Source organism: Spermophilus citellus, assembly GCF_964194105.1.
Source record: "Spermophilus citellus genome assembly, chromosome: 6".
Lineage (NCBI taxonomy): Eukaryota > Metazoa > Chordata > Mammalia > Rodentia > Sciuridae > Spermophilus > Spermophilus citellus.
Window position 1 is genome coordinate 38,693,290 of NC_138187.1, and position 13,596 is coordinate 38,706,885.

Genomic DNA, 13,596 nt, shown 5'->3' on the forward strand with positions numbered 1-13,596 from the left:
AAGCTGGCTTTGAACTTGAGATCCTCCTGCCTCAGCCTCCCAAATCACTGGGATTATAGGCATATGCTACCATGCCTGACCTTTTTTTTTGTTTTGTTTTACTTTGAGATAGGATCTTGCTAAATTGCTAAGGCTGGTTTTGAACTCCTGCCTCAATCTCCTCGGTCTCCTGAGATTACAGGCCTGCACCACTGTGCCTGGTCCCTTTCTGAAAGTTTTTGTAGACAATATGATTGAGTTTTTTCCTAGAATGATAAAACACAGCTTAATGTTTTCCCCTGAATGAGTTCAGGAGTTGGATTTCATTTTAGTGCTGTTTTAATTTAGTTTTTATTGAAGCTGCTTCTTATTTGGGGAAGTAGTAATTTAACTTGCTTTATAAAGAAACACTTAAGGGCTAGGGTTGTAGCTCAGCAGTAGAGCCCTGGCCTGGCACGTGCAAGGCGCTGGGTTCAATCTTCAGCACCACATAAAAATAAATAAATAAACGTACCATATCCAACTACAACTAAAAAAACCAAAGAAACAAAATACTTAAAACAGCCAAATACACACCTCCTTTACTATTACCATAAATGATCCAATACTGACAAAATTCTAGAATGTTCTTTGTATCTTTGTCACTGTGTAGACATTGTTTTTAGGAAAACATAATAAATATATATTTTCTTCGTTAACAATCTTGTAAAATTCCCCCAGTACTTAAGAGATCTCAGATTTAAATATGTACATATTATCCAGGTACTTGTAACTAAATGTTCAATGCATATTAACTAGCTTAGAATTATTCAACTTACATACTTTGGGGTGAAGTTTATATATACAACCCTCCAGAATAACAGGTGAAATTTAAAAACAGTCATTGTTCCTCTAAAAGCAGAATTTCTATACGATCCAGAATTTCCACTTTTGGGGATAGTCCCAAAGAAGTGAAAGTGGAATGGATACTTGCACACTCATGTTCATGGCAGGATTATTCATAGTGGCCGGAGATGGAAGCAATCCAGGTGTCCATTCATGGAGGAGTGGGTATACACAGACAGTGGAGTATTATTTAGCCTTAAAAAGGAAGGAAATTCTGATACATGCTACAGCATGGATGCTAAGTGAAATAAGCCAGATGCAGAAGACAAGTTCTATGTGATTCCTCTTACAGGAAGGACCAAGAACAGTCAAATTCATAGAGACATAAGGTAGAAGGAGGGGTGGTTGCCAAGGGCTGGGGGAAAGGAGGAGAATAGTTGTTTAATGGATGCAGAGTTTCAGAGTTGCAAGATTAAAAAGTACTGTAGATGGACAGTGGCGATATCACACGAGAATGTGAATGTACCTAACATTACAGAACGTACACTTAGAAATGGCTAAGTTGGTAGATTTTTATGTTAAGCATTTATTATCACATATTTTTAAAAAACCTACCAATTAAGGTGCTATCAGGTGATATTGGTACTGTGAGGAGGCTTGTATGCCCTTGGGAATCTCTGTTCATTGCTTGGCATGGCAGTCCCATACCAGGGTAAAAGCTATTAACCTCAGGTCCCTCCAGCTTGCCTAGTAGTGAGAAGTCACTTTTCTCTCTATGGGCCAGCTTCATGTTCTCACCTCTTCCCTAGAAAACCTCAAGAGCAACAGGTTCTTCAGCAGCAAGGATGGGTCAGTGACCAGATCACTGTCCCTGAAGTCCAGCTACTCTGGAATCAGCTTGTGGAGAGATTACTGAGGCAGTTAGGTGGCATTGCCCGGTGAGCCAAAGAAGGCATCCTCTTGAACAGAGTACAGGGATGTCCCCAGAACACAGCAGGGCCTTGCTTGGACACTTAGCCCTGCTCCCAGCCTACACGACCGGAACCTGCCCAGACACAGGCCAACCCAAAAAGAGTAACTTCATCCAAGGTAGGAACTGCCCTCTGGCCATGGTCCAAGGGATGGAGAGGGCAGTGGTCTCAGGTCTGGACATAAGCCACAGGGGAAGGACCAGCAATCTTCAGTTCTTTAGGCTAGAAGAAACTGAAGTATAATGGCCCCTTCTGTTATCACAGTGCAGCTGCTCTCAAGTAGAAAGGAGAGGCTGTTTGTACACTTGTAATTCTGTATAAAACAGAACCATTATCCTGACTTTAGAAAGTGATAAAAACTCGGCTAAGTGCGTTTGTAGCTGGTCTGCAGCACCCAGGGTGTAGTGTGGCTGGGGCATGTTATGAAATGAGGTGGCGGTGATGGCAGCTGTTGTCTGTACCCTGTAGGCATGACAGAGACACAGTGCCTCACAGTGATATCAAGGTGATGAGGCTGTTTTGGTTAAGGATCACTCATTGACCAAAACATACTGAACATATATGGAGCAGGAAGAGCTGTGCTCAGTCCTGAGGGAATACCGAGGTCAGGAGCCTGGTCCCAGCCCTGGCTGCCTCCAGGGGTGCTTATTTAACCTCTATAAGCCTCCGAGTAGATACCTGGGAACTTTCACCCATGAAATAACATGGTGAATAAATGATTGAGCATAGAAAGTATTCCATAAGTGCTAGTTATTTTCATTTGCTTAATGGACAATAATTACTTAATAAATAAAGGTTTGAAGAGCTAATGACAACATTGCTACTGAGACTCCACCCAGTCTCAGAGTAAGCACACTGAAGTGCTGTGAGAAAGAGTACACTAAAAGTGAGGGGTTTTGGTTTTGTTCTTTTTTGGGGTTTTTTTTCGAGGTGCCGAGGATTGAACTCAGAGCCTCACACGTGACATGCAGTGCCCTATCACTGAGCCAGACCCCAGCCTTTAAAACAAATGTTTGCTTAGAATGCACAAAAGATAGAAATCCTGACTGGTGCAGTTGGGAGGCTTTGCACAGGAATTGGCATTTGCTCTGAGGTTTGGAGGTCGAATGGGTGAAGTCCCTTTAGGCAGCAACTGCAGGAGCCAGGTTTGGAAGTGTGGAAACAGTAGATGACCTGGCCGTTGAAGCGTGGAGACTTGGGACAGGGGCATGGTGGAGTCTTGGGACAGGGGCGTGGTTCCATGGTGGGTGAGGCAGGTTGGGTTTGCTGGGAAGGATTGGGTGGGAGGCAGGGAGATGGCCACTGGAGACCAGCTGCATGCTGAGGTGGTCAGAAGAGTAGAGGGTGAGCTTTCTTTCTAGTTAGCAGTTCTTCAGCTCCATCATGGGACTCCAGACCAGGGCTGATAATTGCAAGGATTTCTTCCTGAATATGGTATTCTGCTTCCTTCACTATGTTCGGACACTTAATGCAGTGAGGGAATTTCTGAAAGCAGTTAGTTAGCAATGACCAGATGAGAGTGGGAGAGACGTCCACTTGATGTTTGATGTATCCCACATTCCTCTGGAATTTGCTTTCTTTGGGCTTGTGAAGACCAGGTGACTGGCTGGGCAGAACCAAGGGGAGCTAAGGCTCAAGACTTTCAGACCTGAAAGGAATCTGGGTTGCTGCTTTCACAGGGTGTAAGGGAGGAAAGGTCCTGCCTTGGGTGACGCTGCTGTGCCAGCCTCATGTAGTGTGTTGGGCCTTCGTCACTCATTTCAGGCGTCTTCTGACAGCTGGGTGAGGTAGGAGGCTGAGTCAGATGAAAGGACTTGTTGAAGAATCCTGTCCAGGTCTGTGTGTCCTCAGGTCCTGCTTTCTGATCATCCTTTATGCACTTGACTTCCACAAGGGCGCGTATTACTAGTGCTAAGGTGGGGCTTTTAACTGGTGGCTGGTTCTGTCCTATGCCCTTTTATTCAGAAAATGCCTCATTAGTGGATGTCTCTTATTTATAACTGTGGTCATGAAGCCCATGCACCAGGGACTCTTCCAGATGCTGAGCATACAGAAGAACTACATGTCCCTAACCCTATGGAGCTCAGTTAGAAAAGCAGGGACGTGGAGTCACAGTGAAACAGATATACGGAGGTCAGAGGAGCAGGTGATCAGAGTCCAACTTCTAGGCAGCAAATGGATGTTTGTGTTGACTGCTGGCGGCCCTATCAAGCTTGGGAGTGGGGGGGTGGGGTGACCAGCTGGAAAGGGCATATTCCTAGTCCCTGGCCTGGCCCAATCCTGGTGCCTCTCAGGGGCCTTTTCCCTCCGATGCCTGGCTGTTACTTGGGCAGCTTGTCCTGGCCCTCTGTGTTAGGCAGCCCTGACTGTTGTGGCCAGGCCTTTCCTATCTACCCTTCTACTTGCCTCATGCCCACCCTGCATTTGCTCCCTGGTTCTTCCTCCACCAGCTTCCTGTGGCCACCCTGCTCCCTCTTGTCATTGCCGTGACAGCTTGTCACTGCTCACAGCACCTTTTGTACAGCCCAGAGCAGGAGCACAGGGTGGAGGCGCCATGGAAGTGGTTGTCTTGGCATGTGGCTTCCCTTGTGCTCCTGAGCACTGTGGCTGGGCTGGCCAGGACCCTTGTCAGGATCTGTGGCTGCACTCTACAGCCCAGCAGCCAGCCCTGTGAGACTTGGACACGGCTTGGCTGGATGGTGTGCTGTGGCCTGCAAAATGTTTATCAGGTTTTGAAGGTTTAGTACAAAAGAGAAAGTTAAAATTTCATTGTTTTGTTTGTTTGTTTTTGTTTGTTTTGTTTTGTTTTTGGACTTGGAATTGAATACAGGGCCTCACATGTGCTGGCAAGTGCTCTGCCATCCAGCTAGGTCCCCAGCCCTTTTCTTTTCTCTTCTTTCCCTTTCTTTCCTGGTACTGGAGATAGAACCCAGGGGAGCTCTGCTGCTGAGCTTCCCAGGCTTGCCTTAAACTTGAGATCCTTCTGCTTCAGCCTCCAAGTCGCTGAGATTATAGGCATGTGCCATCATGCCTGGCCCAACTTCAGTAATTTTAAAATGTTGATTACATGTAAAAATATTATATTGGATTTATTGGGTCAAGTACAATATATTACTAAAGTTACATTTATCTGCTTTTTATTTCCTTATGACTTTGGTATTGCCACTATAATTTAAAATTGTATATCTGCTTGCATTGTGTTTCTGTGGAATGGCACTAATAATGTGAAGGATCTCTGGAGAAACACCCTCTGAGATGCAGGTGACAACTTTTTGAGTTTTAGAATAATTTAGAACCCCGGGCTGGGGATATAGCTCAATTGGTAGAGTGCTTGCCTCGCATGTACAAGGCCTTGGGTTCAGTCCCCAGCAACACACACACACTCACACAGAGAATACTTTAGACCTCCATTTCTTTTTTTTTTTTTTTGGGGGGGGGTGCTAGGGATTGGATAAAGGGGCATTAAACCACTGAGCCACACACCCCCACCACCACCTTTTTTTAAACCCAGTGCCTCACACATGCTAGGCAAGTGCTCTCCTGCTGAGCTGTTTAGGACCTCACTAAGTCACTGAGGCTGACTTTGAACTCTCAGTCCTCCTGCCTCAGCCTCCTGAGCTATTGGGATTACAGGTGTGCACCACTGTGCCCAGCTCAGACCCCCTGTTCTTGATGTAAAATATATTGTATTGCCATATGAAGACATAAGTTTAAACATAATCAGATTGTATTTGCTTAAAGAATAAAATAGTATTTTCCCAACTTAGTTGTCTTGTAAAGTTTAATACACAGAGTAATGAAGTAATAAAAAAAAAGCTCAATAAAAGTTTGAAATTAGATTTATTTCTAAATTTATCATTGTGAGACTTCAATTAAAATGCTGGGATGGAACTGCTTTGAGGAAATGGTTGTCACCTCTTACTCTGGGGGTTGTCATTTGAACTTCTCCGAGGCCTTCCTCCTCCTTCTCACTTAATAAGCAGATATTCTTGAAGGTACTGTGTGCCTGTTCCTTTTTGTTGCTCTTGTTCTATTTAGTTGTTCATGACAGCAGAATGCATTTTAATTCATTATACGCAAATGGAGCACAGTTTTTTCATTTCTCTGGTTATACACAATGTAGTGTCACACCATATTACAGTCATATGTGTACCTAAGGTAATGATGCTGTTCTTTAGTTTCAGAACACAGCAGGAAACTGGCCAGAACCCAGCTGTGTCCACCTTATTTCTAGTGAGAGGGATAGGCAAATAAACAGAATGTCAGGGAATAACCAGGGTACCTCATGACTTTGGGCTGCCCAAGTGGGAGCAGGGTCTTCTCTGGCTGTCATGGGGATGCCTTCATGTGGGGTATACTTTGGGTCAGCATGAGAGTGTGGCCTTGTGAAGTAGTCTGGTTCTGAGTTTACTTTGAAAATAGGTGCAGGACCTAATAATGGTGGGTTGAAGGTGGGGGTTTCATGGCAAAGACGACTCACAAATGACATCTTTTACTTAATTGTGGTCTGTTGGAAAAGAGTTCAGCAGATTGGCAGTTTTGTGCTGCAGGTGTCCGGCTTGAGATGCCTCTCAGCCGCACAGGGAGGGAACACACAAGCCTGGAGATGAGGAGCTGGGCCAGAGATGTATGGCCTCTGATGCCATGGGTGGATAAAATCACACAGAAATGTCCATGGCCCTGAGGACTGCAAGCTGGGCCCCAGGGCATGTGGTACATCCAAGTGCCTGAGAGGAGGAAGTAAAAGGTACCGGGAAGGAAGGGCTTTGACATGGGAGAAACTCAGGAAAGGTTGTCCCAAAGCAGGTGACATTTGGAGATGGAAGGAAGGGGCCCCTGCTTTGTTATGCTGGTGTTTGGAGGTGGCATCATTTGGGGGCAGAGGGTTGCAGTGGTTGAACGTGTGTTTGGGGCACTCAGGAGATGGGAGCGGCCGGGAGATGAAGCCAGAGCAGCCCAGGCCTGTGAGAAGTCTGTCAGGAAGAGTGGAGTGGGAGGGGGCAAGAGGAAGACAAGTTGATTCTTCTGTTGGTTTGCCTGAGAGGTGTTGAGCAATAGAGCTGAGACATGATGGGTTTAGGAGGACACTCAGTTAAGAAGGCCACTCAGTTAAGAAGGCACAAGGATAATAATCAATGGTGACCAAGGAGGTGATGGGTTAGGGTTGCAGCTGTGGAAGATGTATGAGAGGTATGGCCTCTGGATGGAGACCGGTGGGGCTCAGTGAGGTTTCATTTCTTGAACAGGATATTAGACATGGCTCTGTTATTCTTTTTCTTCTTCTTCTTCTTCTTTTTAATTAGTAACTTTATTAGATCTCAGTCCTTGAGCTCATGTTTTTTTTTGTTTTTAAATATTTTTTAGTTGTAGATGGACACAGTACCTTTATTTATTTATCAATATGTGGTGCTAAGGATCAAACCCAGTGCCTCACACATGCTAGGTGAGCGCTCTACCACTGAGCCACAGCCCCAGCCCTCTTTCTTCTTTTCATTAAATTTGTATTGAAATGTCATAAATTCTCCCTAAAAATCATTTTAACCTTATGGTGATAATTTCTCATTTATAAAGACATTTACTTGTTGAGTTTTTATATTGTATTAAAATCAATTCATTGCTCTCATTGTCCTACAGGATGGATGGATGGATGGATATATAGATAAATAGATAGATAGATGGATGGATGAGACAAACCAAACCCTGCTGGTCTTTTGTGTTAGAATTTAGGAGGAGCTCATCCCTAGAAGCCCTTCCAGTTGCTTGTTCTATCAGTTCTTAATGTAGCCCTTTGCTGCCACCTAGTGTCAGAGTTTTCTTTTGGAGTTTTTTGCAGGGGTGGTGAGGAAGGAGCCTTTTAAAACCTGAATAAAGGAAATTCAATTTAATTCCAAATACATTGCTGTTCTTGGTGACTTTTTTTTTCTTTAAATAATAGACAAGGGCTGGGGTTGTGGCTCAGAGGTAGAGTGCTCGTCTAGCACATATGAGGCCCTGGGTTCAATCCTCAGCACCACATATAAATGAATAAAATAAAGGTATTGTGTCCAACTACAACTAAAAAATAAATATTAAAATAATAATAACAATAATAATAGACAAGGGGGCTGGGGTGGTGGTTCAGTGGTAGAGTGCTTGCCTAGCACGGGTAAGGCACTGGTTTTGGTTCTCAGCACCACATAAAAATAAACAAAAATAAAGTTCTATCAGCAACTAAAATAAATAATAGACAAAAGTAATAATCCATGTCTTCTTATTAAGTACCATTACAATATAGATAAAACAAACCAGATACCTAAATATATAGATGTCTGGTTCTGATAGAGTGGATTAATATAAAATCTATATAATGATTAAAATTTTTATGCTGTTTTTTTTTTTTTTTTTCTTTTAAACTATGTTGCCAGGAGAGCTCTGAGGCGACCCCTCTAGAACATGAAACAAACCCCGATCCCATATAATCCATCGTAAGTCTCACCCATGAGGAGCAGTAATCTGGCTGGGTTGAGGAGCCCCTGATCTTTGATGTTAATTCCTTATTCCCTGGTCAAAGATATTTTGGCCTAGACTGTGGTGACCTTCTCTATTTTTAAGTAAAATCTTTTTATCATGTTCAGTCATCTACATTTGGAAAGTAGGATATGATATTTGGAGAGAAGACAGTTAAAGAACAGTGAGTGGCAATGAATCTACTTTAGATAACCTTGAAAAGTAGCTTCATAGCCAGAGGGACTTGTGACACTATTTGCCAGCAGCTACACTTTATTTTGGGAATTGGCCAGACATAGCACAGCATAATCATACTTTCAAGTGAGAGTCGTTTTTTTCCTTTAATGGCTATTGCTGCCTCAAAGGGGTTAGGCAAAAGAATTTAAGCTGTCATTTCTTGTTGGTAATATTGGTAGACTCATGATGTGTTTCATGTTTACTTTCTAGATGGGCTACCTTATAAGAATCCCATTACAGCCAGGCACAATGGTGCACACCTGTAATCCCAGCTGCTTGGGAGGCTGAGGCAGAAGGATCTAAAGTTCAAAGCCAGTCTCAGCAACTTAGCAAGGCCCTAAGCAACTTAATGAGACTCTTTCTCAAAATATAAAATAAAAAGGGCTGGGGATGTGGCTCAGTTGTTGAGCAACCTGGGTTCCATACCTGGTACCAGGGGAAAAAAAAAAAAAAAAGAAGAAGAAGAAGAATCCCATTAGACTGCAGGTCTGGAGTTGTTTGCTGGGATTTTTCTGAATTAATTTGTTATCTGGATCCTCCACTATCCCCCTGCCTCCCACTGCTGAACAGAGCCTGGACATAGATTTTTTTTTAAGGAAAAATAAAAGAATGTCTATTTCTTCTCTGGAGTAGTGCAGTTGGGAACAAAAGGAGAAAATGACTTGTTTGGAGAGAAATCTGAGGGGGAGAGCGCTGCTGGCTGCTGTGCAGGTGGTGCCGGTGGAGGGTGCCCTGAGCCCACAAATGGATATGTGGGACTTTAACTTATTTCATGTTCATTTCTGTAAAACAAATTGATTTAATCTGCATACTAATTTAATTCACTTGCTATGTAGAATTCTCTTGACTAGTTGGTAAACGGAAAAATAGAAGCACAGTCTAGCCATTTATTAACACTGCAGCCTTGAGCAAATTTCTTAAGCCTCAGTTCCATACTGGAAAATTTGTGCAGTTGTAAGGAGAGTGTGCCGCGGGTAACCAGCGCAAAAACCCTACCGGGTGCTTGGCACAGTGCTTAAAGGCCCAAGTGGTAGTGAATGTCAATATTATCATTTGTGCAAATATCACTGAAACTAAGAGTGGAAACAAAGGCAGAGTCTTGGCATGGACCAAGAAGTTACATTAGAATGTATTTAGTATTAAATATGGACAAATGTTGATAAAGGAATATTGTGTTTTTAAGTTTTACCCTGGGAGGAGTTTATAAGTTGTAAGAAATGTACCCTTTAACTGGTCAAGGAAAACATCCATCCTCAGGAATCTGTTCTTGATTCCAATTAAAAAAAAAACAAAAACAAAGGCTACTGGCTTGCTTTCCAGATTTTACTAACTAATCATAAAAAGTTTTAATTTGGAATTTGGAATTAAATCACGTCAATAAGTATTTAATTATGTTATATACTTCCCAAGCCAGCATGGTGGCACACACCTGTAATTCCAGCTACTCAGGAGGCTAAGGCAAGAGGACTTCGAGTTCAAGGCCAGCCTTGGAAACTTAGCAAGATCCTATCTCAATGGGCTGGGGCTGTAGCTCAGTGGCAGAGTGCTTGCTAGCATGCATGAGGTACTGGGTTCAATCCTTAGCACCACATAAAAAAATAAACAAATAAAATAAAGGTACTCTGTCCATCTAGAACTACCCAATTTTTTTAAAAAATCCTATCTATCTTTTGGGGGAGCAGTATCCCCAAAAAAGTGTGCTCCCCAAAAAAGATAGACTTACCCATCCCCCAACATGCAGTCGTGAAGTAAAGATGGGGGACCTTTGGGGCTGGGGTGGTGGCTCAGTGGTAGAGTGCTCACCTAGCATGCATGAGACACTGGGTTCAATCCTCGTGCCACATAAAAAAACAAACTAATGTATCCACCTAAAACTAACGATAAATAAATAAATATTAAAAAAAAAAAAAGATGGGGGACCTAGGGCAGTCACACAGAATAGCCAGAAACTCCAGTATCATGTGTCAGATGTCTGACTGGGTTTGTTCCTTTTCCTGCCCAGGCTGCTGTCCTCTGAATAGGCTTATTAGCTTGGTGAGTATTAGGAGTGACTGGAATGCCCTTCCTCACAGTGTTCTCTGGGCAGCACAGGGCCCTAGGGAAGGAAGCTGGGGGAGACCTGCATAGTGTCTCCTGCGCTGAGCAGGCTTCCCCTTCTCTCCCCATCTTCATCTCCTTCTCTCCTCTATTGCTCACTGGTGCTTTGGAGGTAGCCAAGGAGCCTTCATAATGAAGGGCTCACTGACCACCTGTCTCCTAGTCAGGCAGTTCAAGTGACACCCTTTCTTTCATCCTCCACATCACCTCTTGGTTCTCTGAAAATTTCTAGACTTCTGCACTGCACTTAGTTTACGTTTTGCATAATTACAGATTTATATTTTATATACTGTTTTGTTTTATATGTTTATATATAAAAAATCTTAGACTGGCCTTAAGAGCATAACAATGTCCTATACTTTTAGAAATGCTGGGATATAAGTACTTTTTTAATTCAAAATTTTTTTAGTTCCAGATTCTTTATTAAGTGCAAACCCAAGTAGCTCTTGGTAAGTGACTTGATAATGAGTGGCCACTAAGGCATATGTCCAGAGACTAGTTTGTTTGATGATCCACTTTGACACTTACATGCACTGGTTTTTTGCAGGGCGATCTAAAAGCTTACCTGCGCAATGAGCAAGAGCACGTGCGGGGGGACTCACAGACCATGCTGCTGCAGAGGATGGCCTGCGAGATCGCTGCGGGGCTGGCAGCCATGCACAAGCTGCATTTCCTGCACAGGTGGGTATGGCTGGGCACAGGTGCCTCATGCATCACTAGTGTTGTGTCCATAGAGGCTGTGCAGTTTGTGAAAAGGCACTAAGGAACCTTTAGGAGCACAGGTTGTGGAGTGAATCCTTGGCTTAAACAAGTAGAAGTAGTTCTTCCCAGTGTCCAGGTAAAGGTTGAGTTGGGTTTTATTTAAACCAATACTAGTGAATAAAACGTCTTAATACAGCTTAAGATCTAGAAATTATTTCCAGAATTTCAAAGAGTTTAAAATGCGTACATGCCGCAGAGTAGGGAGTAAACAGGCCTAGTCTCCCTGGTGACATCCTGCTTGCTGTGTCTTTTTCATGTCACCTCTAGGCATCTGATTGTACTACTAGACACTGTGTCCTGGTTCACACCCCAGCGCAAGGCCAGCAGCATCTTTTCATAGAAGGTCACAGTATTGGCTTCTGGCCAGCTAAACGGTTGGCTTACAGGTGCCAGCTCAGAAGCAAGGGTGTCAAGGGCTTGGATCTGGGGGCCTGTCCTCGTGTCCAGGGTAGAGGTGGTCACAAGCAGTTTGGGCAGTGCAATGATCCAAGTAGTATTTCTGTTGAAATCTTTCAAGGACTGCATGAAATAACCTCTGCACTTTGTATTTTGTTCAGGTCATTGTTGGTGGTTTTCATAATGAAAACAGCCAAGGGTTTTGAGTTCTATATCACATGGACTCTGTTCGGTGAACCCCAAAAGAGATTTCTACTTATTATCTTCCAGGCTTTTGACCTCAGATTTATGTTTAAAAGACAATTTAATTTCTTAGATATCTGGGGAAACCAGGATGATCTCATTAGTTGGCTGACTAAATCATGTAGCTCTTAATAACCCAAAGACCTGAAAGGGAATACCTGTGTCTTGACTTGAGGGAGGTGTCTGTGAAGTATTGTATTAAAAAAAAAAAACAACAACAGATTACAGATTAATACATTCATAGTATGACTATAACTTTTTAAAGTAAGACCTGGTTGCACTTGTTAGGAGTGTATGGACAGGCTTAGAAAAGTTACCCGCTTCATAGTGGGGAAAAAAACGGAAGCTAATCTTTTTCCTACACATCTGCATGTTATTTGACTTGCAGTAATGAACAAGTCGTTCTCATAAAGTGTTCTTAAAAGACCTAAAAGGTTATGGGTTTCTTCAGGCCCAAGGTAGAATTCCTTACATAGAACTTAAAATGTAAATACCTGTTCATGTGATAATGGAGAAATCTTGTATTTAGTCTTTGAATCTTTTATAACATGTTAATATCTAGCATGATTTTTATTGTTAGTCTTTTGTCAAATACAGATGATTATTGCCTAACATTTGCCTTAGGGATTTTTTAAATTTTGGAGAAGATAACATTTAAAAATCAGAATTGGGGCTGGGGATGTGGCTCAAGTGGTAGCACACTCACCTGGCATGCGCGGGGCACTGGGTTCGATCCTCAACACCACATAAAAGTAAAAAAATAAAGATAGTGTGTACACCTAAAACTAAAAAATAAATATTTAAAAAAAAAAATCAGAATCGGCAGCTTAAAGTTACCAAAGACAGCTAGAAATTGTGTTTATAAAGCCCAAGTACCTTTCACTAGTATATTTTAAAAATTAGCCAAAGTGTCAGTGTAAATCGTATTTTCTTGTGAGTTTCCTTGAGTTAAAGTTTTACCTAATTTAGAATTTGTGGACTTTAAAAACTAAGATGATAAATTAAATCACATGATTTGGGCTTTATTCAAATACAAACAAAAGCTCAAGGTAAAGAAAAAAGAAAATCCTTGAAAGCATTGACAGATTTTTCAAATATCATTGACAGATGTTTTAAAAGTAGCCCTTATTTTATGTAAAAGTTTGTGTGGGTCAGGATTTTATGTTTTAAGTTCTTTTTTTGTGTGAGTAGCCTATTATATGGCGTATTTAAAGTTGGGATTTAGAATATTTATTGGTTGAGTTGCTGTGTTGATTGGGTTGAAGTAGAGCAGCCCACCTGTCCAATCCAGGGTTGTCACTCATTGGGAACTGATTGGGTCGATCGCCCTGGTTAAGTTTTGTTTTTCTGTAATGTTTGAGAAGAGCCTTATGGCTGGGTTCCAGGCAGCCTGTGTTTCTGAGTGGCCCACCCCAACGGTAGCCTAGAACCCAAGACCACCGTCTTCTGCCTGTGTCCTCTTCCTGAGCAGTAAGATGCCATCAGGTCACTGCAATGGGCTTAGTGGGAAGTCTCCATCAGGGGACATTGCCCTTGTGCTGGCTCTGGTAGCCGGAGGCCTTGAGGAGGTAGGTCCTGGGTGATGTCAGTGCACCAAAGA

General features: G+C 42.7%; 1 protein-coding gene across 1 annotated transcript in view; it reads left to right on the forward strand.

The window, feature by feature from the left end:
* Positions 1-11,697, forward strand: part of LOC308651230 (serine/threonine-protein kinase LMTK2-like) — a gene marked incomplete at its 3' end in the record, with an annotated part of 58,777 nt that extends 47,080 nt beyond the window's left edge. Inside the window, exons 5-6 of the mRNA XM_081298180.1 lie at positions 11,143-11,276; positions 11,625-11,697. Coding sequence (XP_081154306.1) covers positions 11,143-11,276; positions 11,625-11,697 — 207 coding nt within the window. The remainder of the gene's footprint in view (positions 1-11,142; positions 11,277-11,624) is intronic.
* Positions 11,698-13,596: the final 1,899 nt, after the last annotated feature.